The 21,783-nt window shown below is 42.4% G+C and overlaps 1 protein-coding gene across 1 annotated transcript in view; it reads right to left on the bottom strand.

The window, feature by feature from the left end:
• The window catches only part of SCFD2 (sec1 family domain containing 2), a 293,361-nt gene that overhangs the window by 232,110 nt on the left and 39,468 nt on the right, over positions 1-21,783 (bottom strand). Inside the window, 1 exon segment of the mRNA XM_080936728.1 lies at positions 9,546-9,721. Within this exon segment, the coding sequence (XP_080792854.1) occupies positions 9,546-9,721 (176 nt within the window).

Below are 21,783 nucleotides of genomic sequence, written 5' to 3' on the forward strand. Positions count from 1 at the left end.
CATATATGTACCTAGCATAAAGGCAAATGTCTTTGGTAGACCCATGGCACACTAAGAACCAAAACTGTCAGTCTTACATTTACTTTGCCTGATTGCTAACTCTGGCTTCCAGCTGCAATAACATATGACGTCATGGCTTCTGAGCAAGCCTGGGTTAAGAGCAATGGTTTATATGACCTACAATCTAAGTCCCGTTCTAATCAGGCGCTTACACAGATTCGCCTGCTCCTAACCTGGCAATGCCCCCAACCTCAACAAATACACAAGAAATTCATGAAAACTGTTTCATATCTCATATTCTTCTCTCTCCTCCTCCATCTCCCCTCAATATTCAAAATTATAATGTCCTAATGAGTCAATATCAAGAACATTAAAATGAAAGATTCTGTTTTTACAAAAGGTAAAATCAGGGTGATTAATATCCTTGTCAAATGAGTTAAGTCGCACGCATAAGGTCCAGTCAAAGGCTCGCTGAGGACTGAGCACTAGGTAAGGTGTAAGTTGAGAGGCGGAAGAGAAACCCTATGTGTGCAAGAACGGGCATGGGTAACACTTCACTGGGTCATGGGTAAACTGTACTGTGCAGGCACAAGGACCTGATGCAGATCCCAGAGCCCATGTAAAACTCAGGCGTGGGGCACACATCTGTACACAGAACTGGAAGATGGAGGCAGGTAGATCTCAGCAGGCTCTCTCAACAGCTAGCCTAGCCAAAATGGTGAGTTCCGGGTTCAGTGAGAGACAGTGTTCCCAAAAATTAAGGTAGGAAGCTGATAGAGGAAAATACTAGGTGTTGGCATATGTCCTCCACATGCACACGTGTGCGGGCACACACACACACACACACACACACACACACACACATACACAAATACACACCATATATCTAGTATCAAAGAAGAATTAGTTGGAAATGGTGAATTCTAGTGACTCTAATATTCACAGAGAAAGTTCCTGATTTATATTAACAGGTTATACAGACTATCATATTCTGACATCTCCTATCCTCATACTTGAGAACAAGTATGGAGGGACATCAGAAAAATTAATCATTTTGATACCTTGCTCCAGTACAAAGGTTTCAGAAATACACTGTTAAAGGGGGTTTCGGCATCAGACAGACTGGCTTGCAGCTCGGCTTTTATAATCACCTGCAGTGACATCATGGTCAAACTCAGCCTAACCATTTCCAGCACACAATTAGTTTAAATCAATAGTTCATGAAATTCGCTTAAAACCTGGTTGGGTGGAACCCAGGGTTTCTTTTACTACAGGGGATATTAACACAGCACTAAGACATTTGAACTAACCTATGAAGTCCTGTTAGTGCCTGTGCCCCTAGAGATGCTACCACGGTGCTGATGACACCAATGTCTAATGCCTGTTACAGAGTTGAGTATGCAAAGTCAAGGAGCCATGTGGTTTCTTGGTTTCACTGCTTCCTTGTGTGAAGACCTCATGTACTCAAGAAATGGCTAATGCATGCAATGAAATCATTTTGGAAACAGTTTTCAGGTTGGTTTTTCCTTCTATAATTTGGAAGTGCCACATCTCTTGGCAAAGAACTTGAAGTCAAGTGCTTCTCTGGAGAGAGGAGACAGTGACAGAGAAAAGGCATGTTTTTCACACAAATCAGCTTTAAAGTCAAACCCCACCAAACCAGGAGTTCTGAACTGGAGGAAAAAAATGCCACAGGTTGCGTCAGTTAAGATGTGTGCTATCACATGAGCATCTGAGAATCCCAATTGTTAAGCCACCTAAGACTATCCATCAGGGCGATGAAAATACCTTAAGCACCATCAGTCTGGATAAGTAAATCTCGAGCAGCATGAGGACACGTGTACAGGCTGTATGAACAGACAGTACAGATCCAGCCTGGGTGGTGGTGGAAGGTCAAAACTGTAAGCCCAGCAAACGTGGTACTGTAGTACTGGGCCTCAGACAATCTCCTGACCCTGCTCACAGGCAAGCCTTCACCAGGTCAGGTCACCAATGAAGGCTCAAGGCAGGGCAGCAGCGGCACACAACTGGCTCCAAGAAAGAGAGGAAACAGTAGCAGCCACCACCCTATTCTTGTTGAGAAGCACAAAGCCCTACTGCACCCTTGTGGGACCCATCCAACAAGAAAACAGATAGGACTAAACCCATGAAATAAAGCATCACTGTTAGTAGCAGACAGTAGGGAGAATGAAAGAGAGACCGAGCTTGTGCTAAGGAAACCCCGCAGAGATGGAGGAGTGATGTCTGCTCTGCTTCGCTGCCTCTCTGTGGGATTATTTCCTTTCTTTCTTAACGTTTTATCGTTATTTTTATGTGCATACATCTTCTACCTGCATATTCATCTTCATACCACATGCAAGCAATTCTAAAGGGGGCCAGAAGAGTGCATCACATACCCTGGGACTGAAGTTACAGACAGTTGTGCACTGCCATGTGGGCACTAAGATGCAAACTTGGGTCCTCTGGAAGTGCAGCCCCGGCACTCTTATCTGCTGAGCCATCGCTCCAGCCCTGGGATTATTTTCAGTGTATTTTTGTGAAAAAGCACACTTTACAACTGTCCTCAGGGGGGGAAAAAAAAAACCTATTGGAATTCCTTCGTCTCTGGAACAGCACCAAGGATGAGTTACGAGATCATTTTCTACTTCCTTGCTCGGTCTTTACTCAAATGTTATCATCCATGGTTTGCAAATGGGAACAGCACTGTGGGACATAATGACTCTGCTACCATGGCCTTTGGCCAAAGAAAAGCAGGCTGGTGGGAACTTCTTCCCAGAAAAGCTCAATCTTAATTATTATAAATGGCTGAAAACAGCCATAATAAAACAGGACCTCCCAAGGTGACAGCCAATCAGGAACTCTGCAATAATGACCATTATATATATTGCCAAGCCATGTGGCTTGAAAACTAATACAAGCATCAGGGAATTCAGAAGGTAAAGCCACCATTGTTACAGGACTAGCAGACATACTATCATTTAGTTACCTAGATGCAGTTGGCTTTAGAAAAAGGTAATCTAAAATTTAATGAATAAGAAACCAAATCTTACCCTTAAAATGTACTTTGGCAGCTTTAAAAATCTTGTGCGTATTTTTCATTGATAGCAAAGACAGACACAATTTGAGCTAAGGCAATTTTATACCTGCATAAGCTCGAACTGATTTATAATTCATTTAGTTTTTCATTTAAAGCCTATTTTCCAAAATTGGATAGTTGTATATAAAGCAATAACAAAAGAAGAATAAAACATATATATTTACAAAGTGTGTCCTATAGGATGTATAAACACAGCTGCTTCCTCTACTCCATAGCTTTCTAGCACTTTATAACCACTGTAAATTATATTACACCCAGTAAAAGCCTTTTCCGGTGACAATTAGCATAAAAACATCAGCTATATACTAAGGACTTAAAGAAAAATACTGTTGAGCATTAGCAAACAGTAACTTTAAAAACAACATTTTTCTCATTGACACTCACTTTTCTTCAATGAGTTTTAACTTAGGAAAACAAAGTACAGGGGAGACTATGTTAAAGGTACAATTTGAAAACAGACATTGTAAGCAGTTTGCTCGTCTGCAAGAACATATGACGGTTCCTACTGACTGAGCACTTGCTACATGCCTGGCACTGAACTCAGTGGCGCGTGCCCATAGTTTCATCCCGTGCTAAAATGGCACAAGACACAGCATTCCTACTTCAGTTTCACTTTCTTATCTAAATTTTCTTGCTATATTATAAAATCGAAGATTCCACATCCTTAATGCCAAACTAAGTGCAGGTTTTTACGTAAGCGCCGAGCCGTGTGGTCCTAATATATATACCATTGCTGCACAGCGCGGCTGCTCTAAGTAACAGCAGCAGGCCACACATTTCAAACAACCTGTCAAAGATATGTCAAGGTTTTGTCATGAAAAATGTCAGAGCTGTTTAATCTGCCTTGAACACTACACAATATACACATACATCGAAACATCATGTTATTCTATCATATGCACAATTTTTGTTTTACACATCAGTAAAAACTAAATTTAAGACATTAAAGTAAATTCGTGCGGGTGTTGGAGAGGTGGCTCAGCAGTTGAGAGCACTGGCTGCTCTCTCATCTGACCTGGGTTTGATTCCCAGCACCTACACAATGGCTCACAACCATGTGCACCTTCAGCTCCAAGAGATCCAACCCCCAATTTTGGACAATGGGGAAACATGTAGGTAAAACACCCACACACAAAAAACAAAATCATAAAGTAAGTTTTAGAAAATCGATGCCCCAGTTGGAAACTGAAAAAAAAATTTGAATAATACAATTCCTTAAGGGAAAAAAGCTGCTTTGTGATCACACCCATGATTAGTATCACAAGTCTGTGTGTCTGGGTTCAGCCTATGCCGTCTGTAGACAGAATAATTTGACAATTACTATAAATATGCTCAACACATAAAACACTGCTGTGGACTCTAGGGATGAGAAGAAAAGAGTTATGAAAACTTTCTACCTCCTATTTTTTTTAAATTATAACCACTGTTGGTAAATAAAAGAGTGTATTTTGAGTAAAGTCTTAGTTAAAAGCCTGATTCAGAAGCTTTGTATTCCAGAGCCTGAGTTGAGGTTTTCACAGCAGACTGAATTTGATCAGTGGAGAGAGTGGGTGCCATGTCATTCTTCCAGGATGGGAGTGACTCTATTCTGTGACTTAGGCCATAAAGTCAACTAGGGTCACAGTGAAGGAGGCCCAGCAGCAGTTGGGGGTCACAGTGAAGGAGACCCAGCAGCAGTGTGGGGTCACAGTGAAGGAGACCCAGCAGCAGTGTGGGGTCACAGTGAAGGAGGCCCAGAGGCAGTTGGGGTCACAGTGAAGGAGGCCCAGCAGCAGTGTGGGGTCACAGTGAAGGAGGCCCAGAGGCAGTTGGGGTCACAGTGAAGGAGGCCCAGCAGCAGTGTGGGGTCACAGTGAAGGAGGCCCAGAGGCAGTTGGGGTCACAGTGAAGGAGGCTCAGCCCAATGGCAGTGATATAAATGAGACTTCAAAGAAATAACCAACTCTCAGCTGCAGCTGAGGTTTCTCAAGCCCTTGGGAAAAGCTAAATGTTGCCCTTGTGCTCAAAATAAACTCAAATGCTCTACTTTCTAACCAAATCCTCTTGGAGACAGGGGGGAGGAGGAATGGGATAAGGAACTGTAGGGGAGCAGCTCAGAGGGGAGCAACGGCTAGACTGTAAAAAAATGAAAGTAATAAAAAAAGGGGGGGACACTTAATATATATAATGACTTGTTACACTAATGGCTAAATGTGTGCTATATAAAATAAGAATGTTCATAAACAAAGAGCAATTGCAATATCTAGTTTATAGGTATGCCTAGAAAATCCCAAGTGCACAGCACCAGCCAGAGCAATATGCACCCTATAATTATTGTAGAACTTAGGTGAGGTCAATGTTCTGTTCTTCTCTATCATGTTGATGATATTCTGTCGAAGGCTATTCTGATACTACCACATCTAACAATCTACATGCAAGGAAGGACTCATTCATTACCAATGAGATGACATACAGATGATATTCTCTAAAGTTTCCTCAGGAACCTGACATAAGTTGAAAGATTATTGTCATCCTCAGGGGCAAACCTCTACCAAATCTTACTTTAAGATGCTTTGATTCATTCTGATGCCTGAGGCTAACCTTGCCAGACATGACTGCCTTGTAAAAGCAGAATTTGTCACCATGTTACAATGGGGAGCACAAGAGAAGGAGCCTATGGCTTAGAGCTAGTTATCAGGTAAAGTGCCTCGGAGAGACACTAGCCCAAAGCAGGCTGTTAGAGCCACAGCAGGTTAAGATCATCTGAGCTCTGAGTTAGGGTAGCATGGGTTGTCCCAACCTCAGGGAATGAAGGAACATCCATGTGGAGGATGAGCCCACAGAGTCCAGCGTGGAGCAGGTAGAAGCATGACTTCACGCAGGGATACATTAAGTGACCACACGTACTGAGGACAAAGGGGCACTGCTGAAGGAAGACACAGTCACAGAAAGCAAACTCATGGGTTTAACAGTTAAAAGTGTAACAGGGACTTGTAAATACAGTCATGAGACATCTAAAACACTCTATCAAAAGACAAGTCAAATACTTAAGGGCATAAAGAAATTATGGCTTTAAGGCGTCCAATAATTAATAGATATTCATACTATTATAAATATTAATACAACAAAGCAGTAAGTCCAGGTAATTCTTCAGAAACAAAACCCAATATGCACACACACACACACACACACACACACACATACACACACACACACACACACAGAGAGAGAGAGAGAGAGAGAGAGAGAGAGAGACATGGGATAGGTGGGAGCAGTGCAAACCAGACAAGAGGCAGAAAGCATAAAAACCAAGTTGAAATTGCCCAGGAGTAAAATTATGACTATTTAACATTTAGAATACGAATTATACTCACAGCCTTCTCTAACATCAGTGCCGCCTCTCCCTTGCTGAGCTCCAGCCGAAGGAGAAGAGGAGTAGGTAAGGAGGTGCCCATATCATGGCTCATAAGAAGCAGACTGCCTGCAAACCCACTGGTGGTAGAGCACCCAGGAAACAACTGGCTACAAAAGCCGCTCGCAAGAGTGCGCTCTCTACTGAAGAGGTGAAGAAACCTCATTGTTACAGCCTGGCCCTGTGGCACTCCTTGAAATCAGAAACTATGGGAAGTCCATTGAACTTCTGATTCGCAAGCTCCCCTTTCAGCGTCTGGTGTGAGAAATTGCTCAGGACTTTAAACAGACCTGCGCTTCCAGAGCGCAGCTATTGGTGCTTTGCAGGAGGCAAGTGAGGCCTGTCTGGTTGGCCTTTTTGAAGATGCCAACCTGGGTGTTATCCATACCAAATGTGTAACAATTATGCTGAAAGACATCCAGCCAGCACTCCGCATATCGGAGAACGTGCTTAAGAGTGCACTATGAGGGGAAACATTTCATTCTCAAAATAATTTTTTCTCTTCTTCCTGTTATCAGTAGTTCTGAAAGTTAGATATTTGTCCCATGGGGTCAAAGGTCCCTAAGTATATGATTGCGAGTGGAAACACAGAGGGACAGCATCAGGTATTAGCAGTTTCTCCACGTTCATTGTGTGTGAATTTTTAATATAAATGCAAGATGTAAAGCATCCATGAAAGCAAAATGTTTCAGTGAACACATTTCAACAGTTGAACTTTATAACAATTATGAAAACCTGTTAAAATTTCCCGGACAACACCAGCATTTGCATTTTTTAAATAAGTAAATTTCTCACTGATGGCAAGTGAACAGTGTTTGTAGCGTTTTTATCACCCAGTGGGTCCCATCCATTCACTAGACTTTCTAACTGAGCTGTCCCACATGCAAGTACATGTTCCTAATGTAGTCTGTCTTCTGTGCTGTTCCTTAAATTTGCTATTAAAACACATTAACTATAAAAAACATTTAGAATACAATACCTCACAATAATAGGCTAAGGGAAGAAAATGAAACTGTTGTCTGAAAAGTTCCAAATCTACATAAATAAAATCAAATTAATTCAAGATTTATAAACAAAATACCAGCATTTTGAGATTGTGAAGAACTTCAGCACACATAGCAGCTAATGGCAAAACTGGGGCCTGAGCTGCTCAGAGTCAGGAACAATACAGACGCCTGTCCTCATTACTGCCACTAAACGGTGGCCTCATCCTGCTCAATGCCTGATAAAAGCACTATCCAGAATAGGAAAAATCAACCAACCAAACAAAGCAACTGTACAGTGTGGCTGCTCCTACTTGGAGACCCAAGAAAGTAGTAAAGAAAAGCCAGACAAGGCAACTGAGACACCAGATGCATGATCAATAGTTAAGCTGAGTGGCTGTACTTCAGCAGCAATAAAAAGTAGGGGAAATTCACCTTTTCTTTCTTTTATCTTTTTGAGGCAGGGTTTCTCTATGTAGCCCTGGCTATCCTCCTGGAACTTTCCTTTTAGACCAAGATGACATTAAACTTTCAAAGAGTTTAAAATTAAGGGCGAGTGCCACCATGCCAGGCTGGAAAATTCCCTTTTAAAATTTTAAGTTTTCCATGAAAATATCTTTCATGGAAAAATCAGAGATCAATCAGAATTTGCTTCAACCATGAGAAAAAAACATATTCTCCCAATATAATAGGAAGAAAATGATGTAAAGATGTAATCTGTGTTAGTAAAGTTGCACACACACACATACACACGCGTATGTATGCATGTATACATATATCTATCTATACAAGAAAAAAATTAGATTTAACCAGACAATGAGTAAGAAAAAATTCTAGGTGGATTCCAAATTCAAACATTAGTGCCAGGCAGCTGGGCAGTGACAGCCTGCCCCTTTAAGCCTAGCACTTGGGAGACAGAGGCAGGTGGATCTCTGTGAGATCAAGACCAGCGCAGTCTAAAGACTATGTTCCAGGACAATCAGTGCTACACAAAGAAACCCTGCTTTAAAAAACAAAAGTATAACAGCAACAAAAAATTTTTAAATCAAATTTCAAAATAAAGGTTGCTTTTTAGTAAAAAAAAAAAAAAAAAACAGAATATAAAAGAATAACATACACAAGCCATATAGGATATTTATTAACTAGATTATGTAAACAGAAATTAATATCAAAAGACAGCCATAAGCTAAGAAATATTTATACCATATAACTTAAAAGCCTAATATCTAAATTTTATTTTAAAAATTAATAAATAAAAAGTAAACAAAAATACATAAAACAAGAGGAAAGATGAAGAGCCAGTAACTATAAGCTGTTCTTATCTACTACAATAGTAAATTTATGCAAAAGGCAGCCGTGAGCTGCTATAAGATATGGGTAATTCATATAATACTGAGATGTTGGCCATCACGCTGAGAAGAGTGTTCTACGAACAGTCATCATTCACAGAAACATCTACTGTAACCTGACGAACCTCTCTGAACAACACGCCCTAGAGAAGCTCCTCCCATGGGCTTCTGTAAACATGATCCGGGTACTCACAGCTGCTTTACACACTCTCTGAAGTGGACCTCCCAGATGAACACGACTATGGTTTTATTTATATGGCACTTAGAGGGTCTGATGCAGAGCACGCGTATTAGTTATTTTCCTATTGCCGTGATAAAAACACCGTGACCAATGCTTTCTTTGTGCTTATGACTCCAGAGGGCTAAGAGTCCATCACCACTGCAATGGTGACATGTGACATGTGGCAGTAGCCATGCTGGCTGGAGGAGCAACCTGACAACTCACATCTTAAACTACGAGCACAAAGAAGAGAAAGCAAACTGGGGATTGTCCTGTCCTGTGTCTCACTTCCTCCATCAAGACCACATCTCCTAAGCCTATCTAAACAATACCACCAACCATGAACCAAGTATTCAAACAACTGACCACATGGGGAACATTCTCATTCAAACCACACTTGAACATGCCTACAATATGATTACTCAGATTATAACAGATATCAAAGTGTACTCCTGAAAGTCAAAACCCCAATTACTAACAGTGTTAGCTTCACATAGCAACATACCTGTAGAAGGAGCCTTTCAAATGCCAGGAAGTTATCCCACTTGGCAGTCTGTGGGTGCTTCAGAGTTTGAACTGTGGCCATCCCAAGCTGCAGGAGCCCACAGTGATTTGTAAGAGCTCTGAGATTGTTCTTGAAGAGTTGGATATAGGACATGAGCTGCCCTGGAGTGACTCTTCCTGGAGAAACAAAAACTTGTCAGTGCACTCTCTTCCCTTTTCCTAAATAATGACAAGGAGGCCCTGAACAATGCTACTGTCTTATATGCCCACAGAACTCCAGAGCTGATCAGTCCTTCCTAAACTATTATGATTCTTTCAGGAACGCAAAGACAACAGAAATGCTGATCATATTTGCTGCTTTTGCAAGAAAAGAAAATAAGAATTAAGCCAAATGGTCAAAGCCATATTGCTAGTAAAACCCATTTGATAATTTCCTAATATCCTGAAAAGTTTTCAAATAAAGGCACAGGAATATTTGTTGATCTCAATACCTCTCCATGCATGACATATGGTACAAGAATCCATGAACAAGAGGAACGCTTTTTAACCGTGTGCATGTGTAAAGAACACGTTAGGATCGAGGGTAAATCCTTCATCACTGCTATCAGGGACTTCATAACTGTGTTCCTAAGGTTCTAGGCTGTATGGCACATGGAACAACAGTGTTTGGCAAATAGTAAATTGCTAGTGAGTGTACAAAATGCATGTGCAGCCTGCACACTTTGGGTTGATGCTCCTTCAGTCCTTTGATGGGCTCATCTTCCACTTTCTGATTTGCTGAACTTCAGAGCTGACACAAGGCTCCTATACCCCAAATGCTCCTCACCAGACAAAAAGAAAGCCCTGAGTCAAGCAGAACTGTAAGCCAACACATCATCCCCACAGACTCAGCAATCCCACGCCTGTGGACTGCTCTCTGAAACTGAACTTCAACTGCTCATTGCTATTCTTAGCGATTTTCATTGTTAAGAAAACAACCTCTGTTGACTCAGCATGTGCAAGTGCTTAAAGCAACATGGCCTCTTCTGATTCTCAGAGCAACTATAGGAGGTAGAAATTAGGTCCCTGTAGCATCTGTCAGCCTCACCCAAGGTCGTCCTCAGAACTGACGTCACCACAGTGCTAGTCAGCAGAAACTACCTAATACATAGCTTTTGCTGAAGATTATGACACACACACAAAACAAACCTAGCCAGAGAAACTTAAAGCCCTGAATCACATCTACCTTTTAAGCAAATGTTTATGAAAAGATTAAAAATACTACATAGATTGCTGTCTGAAAGCAGGTGAGGGCAGGTGAAAGATAAGGCTAGAGCCTGTGATTGGGCAGTGGAAAAAGAAGGTGGACTAAAGATTTTAGAGATGAGTACAGAGAGATGAAAGGACAGAGGGGAGATGAAAAGGAGGAGACAAGATGGAACCTATAGGAGAGGAAGAGGAGCCATAAATATTGGGGATTTCTTAGATAGAGGATTTAAATAAGTGGGTGCATTTGCCCCATCTAGGTGTGTAGTTTGTCTTTATATCACTTGAGTTTTGAGTTCACTGTCTGGTTCTTTTGTGGGTTGAGAATTTACTAATATAAATCTGACTGATAAATTACAAAACTTTAGAGTTTTGAATTTACCCGGTTATGGTGACTTGTGACAGCTAACCACGGGGGGGGGGGGCGTAGATGGCTGGGAATGTGAGCAGAATCCACTGCAAGAGAGCTTCGGGTTGGGGACCATGGAGACCCTGGTGGCGGGGAAACCATGCTACTAGAAATTAGCTGGAGCTAGCATGGATACTTTATTTTATATTTCATGCAACAATACTAAGGTTTCTTCTTATCTGTGTGTGACAGTAAGCATCTAAGAAAAAGAACAGCAAATGACTGTGCCTCATGAATTTCTCAGGTTCTTCAACAAGGTTCAGACTCACCCTGATTTATTTCTTTATTTCTATCTATCTATCTATCTATCTATCTATCTATCTATCTATCTGTCTGTCTGTCTATCTATCTATCTGTCTATCTATCTATCTATCTATCTATCACCTATCTATGTATCTCTTACCTATGTATCTATCACCTATCATTTATCTGTGTATCTATCTGTACCTCTCTTCTCTCTAGAATATAAAAAACAATAGGTTTTGTTTATGACATCTTCATATTATATTAGCACTCACCTCCTCAGCTACCTGCTCCCACCCTAGGTTCTCAAAGTACAGCCTGACGATTTACTTGTTCATTACTAAAAGAAAGAAGAAAAAAAACACAACACTCATAATTCTTGCCTTATTCTCCTAGGCAGGTTTATGAAGATTTTATTTATATGTAGTTAAAATTCACCCTTTCTGGTATGGAGTTCCATGGGTTTTGACAAATACCTACAGCGTTTGTGTTAGTTGTAGGGGATGTGAGAGGGAGCCTAGTAAGGAAGGAGTGTAATGGAAACAGGACCACACGGTCTCCTGCAGAAACCCTGATCAGGCTGTTCACGACCCAAGATCTAAAATGACACCCAGCAAACCAATCAGACAGAACAAAGGGCCCTGGCCCAGGTTGATGGCAGCTTCCTCTGTCTTCATAGAAATCTGCCCTGGGCAATCTGCCTTCTCTCCTACAGAGTCATGGGCAAGCAAATTAGATTCAACAAGACAGCGTGTAATCCCCATCTTGGCCCTTGATCACATAACCACACTTTTATTGGAGAAAAGTTGTATGTAAGTTTTGACCTGAACAGTACAAGTTAGATCTGCACCCCGACGCTGGTCTCTGGGGTCTGAAATCTCTGTGGGCTCTGTCTCTGCTTTCCCCCATCTCTCTCTCCGTCCCAGTTCTGACAACTGTGTTGAGTAACCATCACCACAACCTAGATGCAGAGCATTTCTCTCAGTCTAGCACATGCCCTTCTTGTCACCAACTCCATCAGCCCACCTCTATGGCTTCATCTACGTCTGATCTCCCTCTGATAGTTTCTCCCTTCTAGAATGTCATATAAGCCACAGATGTAACGAATATTTGAATGTGGCTTTTTTCACATCAGTATAGTGTATCTGAGATTCATCCATGTTCTTAGCTTTCTCCTTTTCCTTTCTGAGTATTACTTCATTGTATTAGGCACACAACAGCTTATGTACCTAGTTATCTAACCACAATTATAAGAATTATAATATAATTATAATTCTTAAAACTATAAACAAAGCCTTACCACATCTAAGTGCTGGTTTTCATGGGTCTATATGCACCTATGTTCTCATTTTTCTTTGGTAAACTTCCAAGAGTGAGCGGTTAGAGACAGATGCTGAGTGCATATTTATTATAAAACTGGCAACCTGAGGCAAAATGAGCTACCCCACCGCAACATGGGAGAGGCTCTAGTCACTTCACATCCTCACCAGCACTTGATTCTGTCTGTTTCTCTGGTTTTAGCTATTCTAACACGAGTGTGATGATAGCTCCTTATGGCTTGAATTTGCATTTTTCTATGGACTAGTCTAGTTGAGCATCATTTCAGGTGCACATCTGACATCCAAAACTTCTTCAAGTAAAGTGTCCATTCAAGCCTTTTCCCTATGTCTTCTTTGGTTTCCTTATTAATTTGTACCATAATTTTCAACTATCCATTAATGTGATATATATTTTCACACCAGCCAAAGAAATAAACACATTGTTGCTAGAAATAAACATACAGACAAATGTCTCCTTGATGCCCTCTTGATTAACTCAGCCTGTCTCACAAATTACATGTAATATTACATACTTCTTATGTAAATTATTGTCATGTTGTGCCACAATATGCTGACACTTACTGTATTAAATATGTGAAAACAAACATTGACCTGAAGTGTTCAGATCTCAAGACTGGTGTGAGCTCTGTGGGGTTGGTCGCCCACTGTTTGCACATTATATTTCCACACCCTCAGCCTTCTCTGTGTGCTTCCTCACGTGCCATCCACACAGTGGATGACAGCAGCACGGAGACTGAAAGACAGATTCCAGTGACCCTAAGAGAGCCATGCTTGCCGAGCACGTACATGGCTCTTGTCCAACCTTCAGTGCTGGGGCTATAGCTCCATGGTTGAGAGCCTTCCTAATTGCAGAAATCTTGGCCTCAATCTCTAGCGCCAAAGGAGAGTGAGGGTGGGGTGAGGTGCAGTGGGATGGGGTGCAGTGGGATGGGTGCAGTGGGATGGGGTGCGGTGGGATGGGGTGCGGTGGGATGGGGTGCAGTGGGATGGGGTGCAGTGGGATGGGGTGCGGTGGGATGGGGTGCAGTGGGATGGGGTGCAGTGGGATGGGGTGCAGTGGGATGGGGTGCAGTGGGATGGGGTGCAGTGGGATTGGGTGCAGTGCAGTACGATGGGGTGCAGTGGGATGGGGTGCAGTGGGATGGGGTGCAGTGGGATTGGGTGCAGTGCAGTACGATGGGGTGCAGTGGGATGGGGTGCAATGGGATGGGGTGCAGTGGGATGGGTGCAGTGGGATGGGGTGCGGTGGGATGGGGTGCAGTGGGATGGGGTGCAGTGGGATGGGGTGCGGTGGGATGAGGTGCAGTGGGATGGGGTGCAGTGGGATGGGGTGCAGTGGGATGGGGTGCAGTGGGATGGGGTGCAGTGCAGTACGATGGGGTGCAGTGGGATGGGGTGCAGTGGGATGGGGTGCAGTGGGATGGGGTGCAGTGGGATGGGGTGCAGTGGGATGGGGTGCAGTGGAATGGGGTGCGGTGGGATGGGGTGCGGTGGGATGAGGTGCAGTGGGATGGGGTGCAGTGGGATGGGGTGAAGTGCAGTGGGATGGGGTGCAGTGGGATGGGGTGCAGTGGGATGGGGTGCAGTGGAATGGGGTGCAGTGGGATGGGGTGCGGTGGGATGAGGTGCAGTGGGATGGGGTGCAGTGGGATGGGGTGAAGTGCAGTGGGATGGGGTGCAGTGGGATGGGGTGGAGTGCAGTGGGATGGGGTGCAGTGGGATGGGGTGCAGTGGGATGGGGTGGAGTGCAGTGGGATGGGTGGGGTAGGTGGGAGACCCACTAAACTGTCATACAAATCTTATTCATCAGGACTGTAACACTAGAGAAAAATAAGTCCCCAGAGTGTCAAAGGCTCCATGTGTATCATGGGACTCTGTTTGAGAGAAGTGTTTTAGAGGAAATGAGACTCACCAAAGACATCACCAGGTGATCTGTTTAGATTTTTATTGTAATAACTTTATGATCTACTTTTGCATCACCCACTCTAGGCAAATGGTCTTCAGCTGAGCCATACCTGAGCCTCGGAATATGCTCATTTTAAAAATAAGGGTATTGTCAATTAAGAAACATTGAAGTTTTTTATTTTTAACTGTTAGCATTGGTGAGATTGGCACTTAGTCAATGTATTTAGGAAATGCCTCCTTTCTACTTAAGACTTGTGATCTAAAGAAACAAAATATCTCCTAACAAGAAACACCAACCAAACCCAAGCCATGAGCTAACAATCACCAAGCACTGCTCCTGTCCACAGTGAGTCCTCTTCTTCCATTGGCTATGGCATGACGTCAGTCACTTTTCAAACTGGAAGGTGACAGAGAGTATCTTACACAGATGCTCTAAAATAAGCTTGTGACATGTTTAGAATTTAACCACAGCCATATATGAAAATGAACAATCAAAATGAAACAGAAAACAAATGCAATCCAACCAACTGACTTAAAAAAAAAGCTTCTAGGATTCATGACTCCACATGCCTCCATCAGTGAGTGAGCTAAGATACAAGCAGGATTTCCCTTCTTCTGCTCTTGTACCTTCTATTGTAAACTATTTTTACTATGATGCTTTATGCATTTAAAGCACTGCACTTACAAAAGGGAAATGCTATAAACATTACATATTTTGTGTGTTTTGAATAAATTACAGGTAATGAGACAGAAGTGATTTTGGATAAATGTTATTATGCCAAGTAAAGTCATCAGTCCAAAAAAAGAAAAATAGAAAGAAAAAAAATGCTAACATAAAAAATTAAATAAATCTCCCCAGTTCCCATCAACTCAGCAAGCAATAAGAAAGAACCAGGCATTGAAGAAGTAATAGAACAGTGAGCCATACTTCACTTTATGAAAGAGAAGCAGACACACCTGTCAGGCAGATTTACATGGGGATTTAAAAATGTCAACCCAGAACTCTCTGTAAGATACTTTTAAGGACCATAAAAGAAAGGTTACTATATATCAAGACCACAATGATATACAGCAACTTTTTAGAAAGTGACACTTTGACACTGGAAAAGTGACTTTTAAGTCTTTAAAGAACTAAAGCAGTTTATTAAAGCAAGCTCCTTAAGATACAACTATCTCTTGAGGAAAACAAACTGAGTGCACAGGGCTGAGCAGCAGACACAGAAGGAGCAGAGAGCTAATGAAGCAGTGCTCCGCTCCCGCCCTGCCTCTCAGCTCTGCCAGCCAGGCCTGTCCTACCTGCAGTCCCGCTCAGTGGCCACCATCTTTAGTGTGCTTCCAAGGCCAGCCTCTACTACTTCACAAGGTGCCAGCGTCAATGCTTATGCCGAGTCCTGTATTTGCTATACATTGATGTGTAGAGATTAACTTTCTTTAACTGTACCAGTATTTTATTCAAGATCTTTGTTTTTCTTAATGCTCTGATTACAAGGTTGTACATGAATACATGTGTATATACATATGTATATTTGTGTGTGTGTGTGTGTGTGTGTGTGTGTGTGTGTGTGTGTATGGAAGATGGGGGGAGAGAGAGAATGGAATGCTCCTGAAGGTAAATTTTCCTTTCACCGTGAGCCCTGATGCCTAAAATGATCTTTGTAAAACACAAGGTTTTTCAGGAGTACAGATAAATACCATAGACCAGAGAGTCAAGGCTGCTGAGTGTAACTACTCATGGCAGATGGCATTATTAAGGCAAACAGAATGCTGACTCAGTACTCAACATGAAGAGCCAAATGTTACGCAATGACAACATGTAATGTAGAAAGGCGAATTGAAAATGGGTTTCAACTGGGAGAAATGAAAGAGTAAGGGGAGGATAGAATCAGAGTACATTGTAAGTATGAAACTGTGAAACAATCCATTTTGTTTTATAAAAGAGTGGCGATTTTTGTAAATGATGTACAAAAGCTGAATGCCTACCCTGAATACAGGGGTTTCTCAAGGGACCCCACAAAATGATGGTTAACAACCAGAAGAGATCATGATGTAGTTTCCAAACAGACAAGAGCATTCAGTCCTCCGTCTATGGCTTATCCTACCTGCACACTCTGCTGAAGCTGTCTTATTTGTTACCATTCCAACACACTGTTCAAGTCCTTCTCCCTCCTCCTTACTCCTTATCTCCCTGCCTCCCATCCTTTAAATCAGCTGTCCTTTTGGTTTAGCCTGGTTAAAATTTATTGGTATTTATATTTCATTCCATAAGCATGGTTTAAGCATATTACATTCTTTTTCCATAGGTTAATCTGAATGTTCAAAAATCAACCAATACTGCTTACATCAATATAAACTATATAACTAGTCACAGCAAAGCTCAACTGTACACTGTAGTTATGCTGCCTTATTCACACGTTTCTTTGAGAAGCAGATGAAGTTGGGGGATGGGGGACAATACTGGCGCTTTATTTTATGTATACGGTCATCTGAACTTCCCATAAGTTTGTGAATCTCTTTCTTAATGCTCTCTAGATTCTGAAACAAGGTAATGCCTGTTTTGTGTAGAATGGACAGATTTTTATTTTTATCTGGGAAAGCTGACTTTATTACTAGCACTGATTTGCACAATGGGTAAAGCTCTGTCTTTCAACAGCCACAGAAGTTGAGGAGCAATGGTCACTGCCTGCTTCTCACCCCAACTGAGGTCAAGGGTAAAAAAATATGGCTGAGGTGCAGATGGGGAGATTTAAGCTACACATGAGAAAACCATTTCCTGATGGTGATGACTATTAAACACAGAAACATTATTAGAAGGGAGAGAGGGGGAGAAGACATACAAATCTCCCTCCACAGGGCTGTGAAGGGCGGCACAGACAGCCTTCTGTACAATGAAGTGTGGGTAAAGCACAGCTGCAAACTGAGGCCCACTTTACAACACCATAAATACTCAAGGAGGCTTGAGAGGCAGGCTGTGACACTGAGCTCTGCTCACACACTTTTTAGCCCTGTGTCACATTTGAAGAGAATCAACTCAATGGATCCAAAGAAATCTGCCAGAGGACCTTTTCTGAGGCTGGTCTGGAATAAAGTACAACCACCACAGAGTCACAGGTCCCAGAGAGAAAATAAACAGCTCTCAGTGAAGTTACACAAAAGGGTGGAATATAAAACCACAAGAAACAGTATGGCTTGCTTTGCCACGCACCTCCTGCATTCCAAGGGCTAACACTGCCTCAGTAGAGAGCAAAAAGGAGACTTCTGACTCCAGACAAAGAATACCAGGAAGGTGCCAAAGAAATGTTCCCTTGGTGGGCCCACTCTAACACAAAGAACGTCTACTCTTAAAAGACTCTCGGGATAAAGAAACTCCCACTCAGGAGCCATGATCCTTTTACCTTATCATGCTCTACGTTTGTTTTTGTAAACTCTGGCCCCAAATTCTCTAATTCAGAATCCCTTCACATAAGCAAGAGGGCCACCTTCGGGTGCCCATCCTTGTCACCTCCCACCTCCAGACAAAGGGCCTCTCCAATAAATAGACAACTAGATTTAGAAGAGGGCAAGTGAAGGAGAGCTCCGAAGATACTACAGCAACGTCTGGATGGACACATAAGCCAAGAGGAAATGTCTTGGCCCCTGCTGTCCCTGCTCCCATTAAAAAAAAAAAAAGAATGAACACCAAAAGTTAAAATTTTCAAAAACCAACTGCAACTATAGTAAGTTAAAGAAATAGACAAAACAGTATGTTGACTGTAAACACAAAGATATAAATTTAGGAAAAGAAGTAAAAGCCTAGGCATTTGTTTGTGATCAAAGCTGTTATGGGCTTAAAATAGTCTATTATAACAATATGTCTCTTGCGAGCCGTATGGTAACCACCGAAGACTGTAACAGATGTACAAACAGGAAAGACAGGAATTAGAGCTTCACACTGCAGGGAAACCACAGCACAAAGGTAAACAACAAGCAAGGAGTGATGAGCCAGAAACAACCAGAAAACCACGTGAATGGAACAAGTCTTTTCCCAGTAGGAATCTAAATAGGAAGAGTCCATGTGGCCTATAAGAGACTCCTCCTGACTTAAGTGGCACACATGGGCTTAAAATGAAAACATGGAGAAAGAGCTCATGCACATATTAGACAACAGAAAACAAAATGGTCTATACTTTATAAGACAAAACAGAATTCACGCCAAGACTGTTGCAAGATGTGAATATACGCAGTGTAAGTACAATAAGGTGAGAGACAGCTCAGTGGTTGAGGGCTCTCGTTCTTGTAGAGGACTTGGGTGTGGTTCCCAGAGCTCACAGGGTGGGTCACAGCAATTCTAACTGCAGTTCAAGGGTACCCATCTCCTGCACTTCAGGGAACAAGGTCCATGCAATGGTGCACACACACGCAGAGAAAATGCTCATGCACATAAAGTAAAGCAATCTTTAAGATGTAGGTATAAATATATATCAAAGCATTAAATAGATAAGGCATATATTAGTAAACCTTTAAAAAGATTTAGTTATTTTAAAAGGTTAAAAATTAGGCTCTAGTTTAATAATAGGAGACTTCGACCAGTCTTCCAGCCCCACCCAGCCTGCCACCTGGATAAAAACTTCATGTTTTGATTCTCTTGTATGATTCCAGGACTTGGTAAAACTGAATCAGTGATTGCAAAAGAGCCCTTCCCTACCCCACATGCGCTCAACACAGCCCTGGTGCACGAGACTCCAGCTGAGATCTAGGATGCTCCCAGGCTGGAGGCTGGCGGCTTCCTGCAGGCACCTTGCTTCTGCATCTGTCTTCCTAGTGGAAGAACCCTCCCTGTAGCAGCCGTAGACAGTGTCTCCTGTGGCTGCCCCTTTCGGGAAGTGGGGACAGGAACTAGGAGAGAAAGGGATGATCTGGCAGTCTTTCCATTTCCACAATGATAAAACCAGGAATTTTATTATTGAGAAGAGGGAACCTAGCACTGGCAGCAAGTGAGTCCTGGCACTGGCTATAGTACTTGGGAATTCAGACTGTGTTGGTCCAGTGGATGAGGAGAAAGGTGGTCCTTCCACTTCTGTCAGCACGTGTACCCTGGGGAGAAGCACTGTGGTGGCCAGAGGGTGGATGTCAGCGCTGAGCCAGTGACCCAGAGCCATCCCTACACCATCAACAAAATCATAATAAAGAATAATTCTGAATAAGTCACAGATAGACTTAAGAAATGCCTGGATGTAGAGATAACTGTTTATTTTGGCTTGTTGTCTTTTTTCCCTCAATGACCTGCTTCCACCTCATCTCAGGGTCAGTAGTGAACGAGATGAACCTGAGTGCACACTCACCTCACTGCAGGGTCTGTAGTGAACGAGATGAATCTGAGTGCACACTCACCTCACTGCAGGGTCTGTAGTGAATGAGATGAATCTGAGTGCACACTCACCTCACTGCAGGGTCGGTAGTGAACAGGGGATAAATCTGAGTACACACACAAGTATCGACCATGCTCTAAGGACAAAGCAAGTTCTGATGTCTGCTAAAGGATTAAATATTTCTGTTTTCTGAAAAAAGTTATTTTGTATTTTGTTTTCTATTAAAATGTATTTGGTTTAAAAAAAATAATAGGAGACTTCAGTACCACATTTAGTGCAGTTAGACCTAATGGACATATATGAAACCCTCCGCTCAGTAGCAGTGAAATATGTGCACTTCTCTAGCACGCAAGGGACACTCTAGTAAGAAACATTCCCTCTGAGAGGAGATATTACAGCACAAAACAAGTCTTAATGAGTTCAAGATTGGTTTGGTATGTGCTTTCCAACTACAACAGTGTGAAGTTAGAATCAACAACAGAAGGAATCTTAGAAAATTCACAAATATGCAAAAGTTAAACACCACACTCCTCCCAAGAAGCCAATAGATAAATCCAAAAGGGAAATTTAGATGTAACTTGGCTCAGAAGAGCACTTGCTGCTCTTGCAGTAGATGAGAGTTTAGTTTACAACCTCCTGTAACTATAGTTCCAGGGAATTGTGATACCACCAGTCTGGTCTACACACACACACACACACACACACACACACACACGTGCACACACACACACACACACTATAGTATTTGGAATTGGCACTGAGTTGATAGTGGTGTCTGGGAAGGTCTAGAAGGTGTGCGCTCGATAGAGAAGATAAAAACCCTGAGAGGAGGCTGTGAGGCTTCAAATCTGGTACCACTGGAAGTATGTATCTTTCTATGTCTCTCGTCTCTGCGTCTCTCTATGTGTGGGTGTCTCTGTGTATGTGTGTCTCTCTCTGTGTGTCTCTGTGCATATGTCTGTCTCTATCTCTCTGTCACTAATACACACACAAAATAAAAATAAAAATTCCTTGGGAAAAATAAGCAAAACTTATCAAAATCTAAGGGATGAAATATTCTAAATAGTAAGTTTACAGCAATAAAACTTAGAGATCCCAAGTAGTCTAGCTCAAGGAACTAGAAAAAGAACAAAACTTAAGTTAGCAGAAAGAAGAAATTAATGCAGATCAGAACAAAAATAAGCCTGATAAAGAACAGAAAGCCCATTTTTAAAAATTAGTAAAATCAAGAGTTGGTTTTCTATAAGCTGAACCAAAATTCCAGAGAGAAACAGAGAAACAGAGACAGAGTAAGTGGGAGGAGGGGGGAGAGAGAGCACTAGAGAGAGAGAGAGAGAGAGAGAGAGAGAGAGAGAGAGAGAGAGAGAGCTAGAGAGAGAGCGAGCGAGCTAGAGAGAGAGAGAGAGAGAGAGAGAGAGAGAGAGAGAGAGAGCTAGAGAGAGAGAGAGCGAGCTAGAGAGAGAGAGAGAGAGAGAGAGAGAGAGAGAGAGAGAGAGAGAGAAGCACTCCTCAAGGCACACGGGCCTGGCTGAGGGTGAGGTGCAGAGCTAGTTCTGCACACAAAGGTGGGCCTGGCTGAGACCTGAGATTCAAGACCCGAAGACCAGCAGCGGGCCAGGCATCCATTGTCCTTTGTGGGGGTGCCTGCTCAAGCTGGGGTGAAAAGTGTCTCTGCACTGACATAACCTAGGTGACTCAGCTGCACTGATTAGTGTACTGTGCTCAGTAAGGTCACAGGCCTGGCTTTCTAAT

The sequence above is a fragment of the Micromys minutus genome, assembly GCF_963924665.1.
Source record: "Micromys minutus genome assembly, chromosome: 1".
NCBI classification, from domain to species: Eukaryota; Metazoa; Chordata; class Mammalia; order Rodentia; family Muridae; genus Micromys; species Micromys minutus.